Consider the following 7,319-nt stretch of genomic DNA (forward strand, 5'->3'; position numbering starts at 1 on the left):
AAAAAAAGGCTTATCTCCTCGGATTCCTGCACTTGGTTCCTGCTGTCCTCAGGGGCCGGGAAAGCCGGTGTCCAGCCAATCAGACCCCTGGTGGCCCTTCAGCCTGCCCGGAAGGCCACCCTCAAGGACTGGCCCTGCTCCCATCTGCTGCCAGGAGGCCCCATTGTTAGGCTTGTCTCCCAATCGTGGGACATCTCAGAGGATCCAGAAATAATAGGAGGACAACCGAGCTCAGACCCACTGTTCCTAAAAAGGTCCCTCCCTTGATCAGGCTGTCAAGTTCAGTGGCATAATTCAGTGACATCTTTCCTCACTGTCAGGTTTCTGATGTAAATGGTGCCCTCGCATGCTCTGGGCTTCTCAGCCAGCAAAGCTGGGTTCAGACTGGCCTGAGGGCTCAGACTGCCTAGAAACCTAGGCCAGCACAGAGGAGTGTGCAGCTGTGGGCAGCTGTGATTTCTGACCCTGGAGAGTTGGTGGGTCTGGGCTTGTCTCCAAGGGCTCTCCAAGTGTGGCCAAAGCGGCACTTCTGTTTCTGTATGCCTTCCATTCATTCATTCGCTCACTCATTCATTCCTTCATTCAACACACTAGGCATCCACTAAGCACCCAGAGTTCAAGCAAGGGCCCCTGGGCCAGGATCAGGAAGGACACTCGGGTGCCCTTTGGGCACCTCTGGGAACCGGACAATCAAAAGGCCACTGCCACTATTCCTGCCGCAGAGCAATTTGGAATGAAAGTCTAGGAGACAATATTTATCCTCTTGCAAATATTCCTGTGGCATTGGCTTGGGGCAAGGCCTCTCCCTCTGTTGAACATCGGTCTGCAGAGCTGAAGGAGACCCTGTTCCTCTCTCAGGAACTCCCAGTCTCGGGCAGGGCAGACAGCCTGGCCACACGTGGGCCCAAACAGTAGCCCTGCCACAGGCCAGCTGTGTGGCCTTGAGCAAGTTACTCACCCTCTCTGAGCACATCTACTTGCCCATAAAGTAGAGAGAAGTATCCTGTTATGTGTTGGCTACCATTTCTTGAGCATGTACTATGTGCTGGTTATCATATTAGACTATTTGCTTACTTATTTATTTTAATTTTTCATATAACTCATATTATATTTTTGTTTATTTTTATTTTTAAAACTTCAAGGCAATTCATGAATGTTTTTCCCAAAACAGGTAATAAGTGTTTAGCAGTGAGCCTGACAGCTGAGTAAAAACTCAGTAAAGATATGCTTTTTTTACTCCCCTATGTACCCTCTCCGCCCCCCCCCAAAAAAAACCTGAAAAGAAAATATTTTTTATTTCAGGGAAAAAAATAAAACCAACTTTACAGACCAATACCTTGGGTGGGAGTGAACAACACAAGAGTTCACAGGCAAACTGGATGATGGTCTGAAATGCTTCTGCTTCTGCTTCCTCACCAAATGCATTTATTAAGTGCCTGCTATGTGCAACACACCATGCCAGGTGCTGTCCTCAGAACAGCACTGTGGGCAGACATGAAAATGAGTCTCAGTCTTGCAGATGAGGAATGTCAGACTCAGAGGTTCCAAGTTCACCCAGGGTCACTTGGCCAGAGAAACAGCCACGGGAGAGCCCGAGTCTGCCCACCTCCCTGTTCTCCCTCCTCAGTGACCCAAGGACACCCGCTGGAAGATTTAGAGGAGGTCCCTGTGTATAAGGCACAGTGCTGGGAGTGGAAATTAAACCTACGTCATGCAGCTTTGGCAAAAGCAAGCCAATGCCCCAGCACAGAGTTCCTGGGCCACAGGACCGAGCACAGGCATGAAGAGATACCAGGCAATCTTCCTTGTCCTTGACCTCCTCTCAAGGCCAACTGTGTCAGTTCCTTTCACTGGGGGAAAATGGAGAAGAAAGAGGGTGGTACCTAACTTATGATCACTGAGGGCTTGACTATTTCCACTCTCACACAGCTGCGCATCTGGGAAGATGGGCCACTACCATAAGCCACGTGCACGGAGTAGGAATGTCCCCGTCTCCCCATATTTCAGCTTGAACCATTTGAAACTGACATTTGTGAGCTCAAAAGGGGTAGCACATCAGCCATTTTATGTGGTTAAACTAAATATGATTGATTAGGGTCACAAGCAGAGGTTCATCTCTGAGAAAATGGGGGCTGCGGCTTAAAACAAAGAAAGCATACGCTCTCCCGGGGGGATGGGCACTCCATCCCAGCCTGAGAAGCCCAGGTCAGAAAGGCTTAACCCACTTCATGCCAGAAGAATTTTGGGAAGATGCAGAGATGGGCCAGAACACAAAGCAGAGGCTGGGAAGGGAGAAGCAAAGCCCTGGCAGGAAGGGAGAAGCAAAGCCCTGCCTGGAAGGGTGGGCCCTCACCTTGGCAGAGACACAGTCTTGGTAAAACCAGAATGAAAAGGATACAGTGAGGTGTGGAAACTCCCTTGGTTAAAGAGGTGTGAACCTTGTTTTTAGTTGTGGTGGGGAGGGAGGCAGTGACAACCAAAAGGTGTGCTCTGAACATACTTGGGGGTTCTCGGGGGCCTGCCTGTGGCATCACAAGGAAGAGGAGGAGGCCCCAGAGGGCCAGAGTGAAAAGGTTGCCCTTGTAGCCTCTGGAGTGACAAGTAAGTCCTGGCTGGGGAGGTCAAGGAGAAGGGAACAAGTGTTACTTCTCTACCTGTGCAGAAATGTCTTGACTTTCAATTTTTGTTCTGAGGAAACAAAATCCTTATGAATCACCAGGCCACAAGGAGTGCAGTGCTGGTAATTATGGGGTAAATTAGCCACCTGGACCCAGTGCGGCAGACTAACTGAGTGTGATCCCCCATACAGGATCAATCAGTCCTTTCATAACAGCAGAGACCCTACGATGGCAATGGCGACACTCCTCTCTCTTCACTTGGATTTGTGGGATGGCCGTCCATGGCTGTCTGCTTAGAACTGAGGGGTTTCCAACTTTTGGTGCTAAAACCAGAAAGTCTTGGGCACACCGAGACAAGGTGGTCACCCTAGAGTGTATAACTCTGTGTCTTATCTCTTAAGGAAGAGAAGGACCTGTTGGTTCCAAGAGGAAGAGGAAGAGAAAGGGTTCTCAAAAACAAAGATGAGGGACTTCTGGGTACAGGTCTGCTCAGGGCTCTGTGTGTCTGAAGAGTGTCTGAGACCTCTCTCTTCAATCTCAGCCTCCTGCAGGAGAAATTGGGATCCAGAGGGTAAAGGAGGTGGGAATAAGGAAGGAGTTGGAGAATTGCTTCAGGGAAGTTTGGACTAGACATGTGAATTATGGCTGCACCCCGCCCTACCATCGCACCCCCTCTTCTCCACACCCATAGTCCTCTCTCCCACTATCCACACACTGGTCAACCTTTTGGATACGTGTTTGAAAATCAAAGAAAAGATCTGTCTCAAGCTTCAAAAGCTCTAGATTCAAATGCTAGCTGAGCCATTCACTGTGTAGCTCTGGGCAAGTCTCTGAACCTCTCAGAGACCTGGTTTCCTCTTCTGTCAGAGGAATCTGTTACAGCCTCCGTCAAGAGTCTATTGTGGAGATTAAACAAGATGACGTGCGTGACATTGGGAAGTGTATTGGTTAGGCATCCAACCAATATTGTTTCTTCCACCCTTGCTTATGTGTGGGGCCAGATAGAATCCCAACTTTGTTTCTCTGAGAACTAATGCTGTTACTTGTTTTCCTTTCTGATCCAGGCCCTCACCATGCCCACCCACTCCCCTGAATCAATTTTAGAATACTTTGAGTACGATGAGTCTGCTGAAGCCTGTGATATGGGGGACATCGTGGCCTTTGGGACTGTCTTCCTGTCCATACTCTACTCCCTTGTCTTTGCCTTTGGCCTGTTGGGAAATTTGCTGGTGGTGTTTGCCCTCACCAACAGCCAGAAGCCCAAGAGCATCACAGACATTTACCTCCTGAATCTGGCCTTGTCTGATCTGCTCTTTGTAGCCACCTTACCCTTCTGGACTCACTACCTGTTAAGTGAACAAGGCCTTCACAATGCTGTGTGCAAACTCACCACCGCCTTCTTCTTCATCGGCTTTTTTGGAGGCATATTCTTCATCACTGTCATCAGCATTGATAGGTACCTGGCCATTGTCCTGGCAGCCAACTCCATGCACAACCGGACTGTGCAGCATGGCGTCACCATCAGCCTAGGCGTCTGGGCAGCAGCCATCTTGGTGGCAGCACCTCAGTTCATGTTCACAAAACAAAAAGAAAACGAATGCCTCGGTGACTACCCTGAGGTCCTGCAGGAACTCTGGCCTGTCCTCCGCAACGTGGAAGCAAATTTGCTTGGCTTCCTGCTCCCCCTGCTCATTATGAGTTACTGTTACTTCAGAATCATGCAGACACTGTTTTCCTGTAAGAACCACAAGAAAGCCAAAGCCATTAAACTGATCTTTCTGGTGGTCATCATGTTTTTCCTCTTCTGGACACCCTACAACATCATGATTTTCTTAGAGACACTTAATCTCTATGACTTCTTTCCCAGTTGTGACATGAAGAGGGATCTGAGGTTGGCCCTCAGTGTGACCGAGACAATTGCATTTATCCACTGTTGCCTCAATCCCTTTATCTATGCATTTGCTGGAGAGAAGTTCAGAAGATACCTCTACCACTTATATAGGAAATGTCTGGCTGTCCTGTGTGGTCGTCCTGTCCATGTCAGTTTCTCCCCAACTGAATCACAAACGAGCAGGCGGGAAAGCATTCTGAGCAGCAATTTTACTCACCACACCAGTGATGGAGATGGGTCCATCATTCTCTGAAGGGATACCCAAAGCCTTATTCCCACAGAGAGCCTGGAGTTTCTGAGCTTGACACTGAATAATGAGGACAGACTTTTTTGTTTCTTACATGCAAGAAATGCTGAACCCAATGCTCCAAAACAACCCTAAAGCATTTTTGAGAATTCTGCCAAGATTTGAATGATAAAGGGGAGGCCTGTCTCTAACTGCAAATGTCAGGACTTTTTGTTTACAAATGATAAAAATGCAACACAGACTAGCTTAGCTAAAGAGGAGGTGGGGAGTATTATTCACACGGTGGCATGAACAAGAGGGTGGCTGAGCCCTCCCTGGAAGTAGAAACTAGGGATTGAGTCCAGCTAGAATTTCCTCTCTCTGGCTCTCAAATCTCTGAGTGGTGACAGAGCTCCCAGAAACAGCTTAGCCAATAGTGAGGGACTGAAACCCATCCTTCTCTGGCCTCAAGGTTAAAATTCCCAGGGAAGGGCTCTCATTGGCCATGTTTGAATCAGATGTCCATCCCTGGACCAGGTTATATCCATGGGGGGAGAAAAGATAAGGTGGCAGCTTCCATTCCAATCTCATGGTTAGAGGTACAGGAAGACATATTTCCAAGAAGCTGGAGGGGCGGGTGCTGTTTGATCTGATAGAACAAGAGCTGCCCACCAACCTTACCGTGTGTCTGGGCCAGCCTCCTCACTGGTCACACCAGCCAGCACACACTGCCAAACCTCCTCTCCCTGAAACCCCTTTCTATCATGCCCCAAACCTACAATAGTTGCCCAGTGCCTACTGCATCAAATTTGAGACCCTCCGTCATGCAGTCCAACCAACAGATTCCCCATTTCTTCCCCTTCCCAAAAGAATCCAGCCTCTCAGCCAGCCAGGTCTCTTCCATCCAGCCTTATGCATCATCACCTGCTTCCAGGACCTGGGAGATAAATAGAAAGAACCCTGGCCCAAACTGAGAAAGGACAGTTTCCAATCCCAGTTCATCACTTGGCCTGCTGGGTAGCCTGGAGCCAGACCAGCTTCAGCTTCCTCAACTATAGAATGGAGATACTGGTATTTTCCACATAAGGAGCATCCTTTCCAGCATGAGGAATCAGCCACCAATTCTTACAGGTCCCAACCTTCTTATCTGATTCCCAGACTTCAGCTTCCCCCCGCCACTTGGCACAGTGCTTAAGGGGAATGTTGGCAGAGCCTTGGCTCTGCTGTTTGATGTAACTCAGATACAGAGGAGGCTGGTTCTTACAGAGGCACTCAGTGGACACTCCTACGTATACAGATTGACAGTCCTCCCTGACCCAGCCCTCCAGACTACTTTGAATGTGCCTTTCCAATTGTCTCGTGGCAAGCCCCTGCCCATCTGGAGAGAACCCCCACCATTCATGCCACTGCCAACCTGGAAAGCCAGGGCCCAGGAGCAGATTTTTCCCCCTTTTCAGTAGACTTCTGGGTTGGTCTAATTCTTCAGAGCTTGAAAAACAATTGTAATAATGCTAAAGAGAATGTCACCTATAACCTAAACATGCAATACCTTCATTTGCCCACCAAGAACTTGTTCACACTTTCACATGTTTAGAGTTGAAAGCATCACGTACAGACTGTTCTGTAATATGCTATTTTTCTCTTAACATTAGGCCACAAATAGTTCTCTGTTTCTGTATAGTTTTGTTATGATGGCTCTAGAAGTCTCTGCCAGGTTGTGTACTCGTTGAAGGCACCTGACTCACTGCTGTAATTCTAACACCTCTTTGGCAGTCAGTATGTTGGTTTAATCAATGAGAGAATGAATCATGTTCCATCAAGATCGTGTACTGTAATTTACTCACCATTATCCTCTTGATAAACTTGTTTCCAATATTTAGCAAATACATATTTACAGCACTTCTGTCTGCATAATTCCCTGTCTCCTCTTCAGTGATTTCCTTTGGATAAATTCCTCATCATGGGACTAACTGGGACAAAGGGCACAGGAAACATTTGGCTTTGGACACATACACACAAAATTATTATGAAATTGTTATTGGGCATATATTATAAGTGTTATGTGGACTCAGTTCCAGAGTGGTTCCAAAGATGAGTGAGGCCAGGCCTCTGCCCTCACTGATTTAACATTCAAGTGCAGAACAGAGAAGTAAACAAATAAACATACTTTGCATTAATTGGTCACACAAGAGCAGTCGGACCTGAGTCTTTAAGGGTAAGGAGCTCTCCAGGCAAAGGAAGGGATAGCATCCTAGCTCAGTGAATGTCATACGTAAAGGAGGGGTGTGAGGGCATGGGGATCTTAAGATGTGGGAAAAGTGTGTGAATAGTGAGAGGCATTAGGAGCAGAGTGGGTGGGGAGACTCTCCTGGAACATTGGCTCAAACAACTAACAGAAGGGAACATTCTCAGGCTATCCACAAGTTTGTTCCATTATCACTTGAACCTCATTGCAACTGTTGAATCATAAAACTTTTAATTAAATTTTAACTTATTTCTGGACTCCCAAGAAAAGAGGGAAAAATTCTTTTGGCTTGAAAAATAAAAGTAGAGAGGCAAAGCACTTTCATTTCTAAATGAAAAT

The 7,319-nt window shown here is 47.5% G+C and overlaps 1 protein-coding gene across 1 annotated transcript in view; it reads left to right on the plus strand.

Annotated features, from left to right (window-relative positions):
- CX3CR1 (C-X3-C motif chemokine receptor 1) overlaps positions 1–6,649 on the plus strand; it is a 12,142-nt gene extending 5,493 nt beyond the window's left edge. The window contains exon 2 of the mRNA XM_028106967.2: positions 3,683–6,649. Coding sequence (XP_027962768.1) covers positions 3,692–4,762 — 1,071 coding nt within the window. The 5' untranslated portion in view covers positions 3,683–3,691 and the 3' untranslated portion in view covers positions 4,763–6,649. The remainder of the gene's footprint in view (positions 1–3,682) is intronic.
- Positions 6,650–7,319: the final 670 nt, after the last annotated feature.

This window comes from Eumetopias jubatus, unplaced genomic scaffold (assembly GCF_037043125.1).
Source record: "Eumetopias jubatus isolate StellerSeaLion01/CBP00866 unplaced genomic scaffold, mEumJub1_p1.0 scaffold_1, whole genome shotgun sequence".
In the NCBI taxonomy this organism is placed as follows: domain Eukaryota; kingdom Metazoa; phylum Chordata; class Mammalia; order Carnivora; family Otariidae; genus Eumetopias; species Eumetopias jubatus.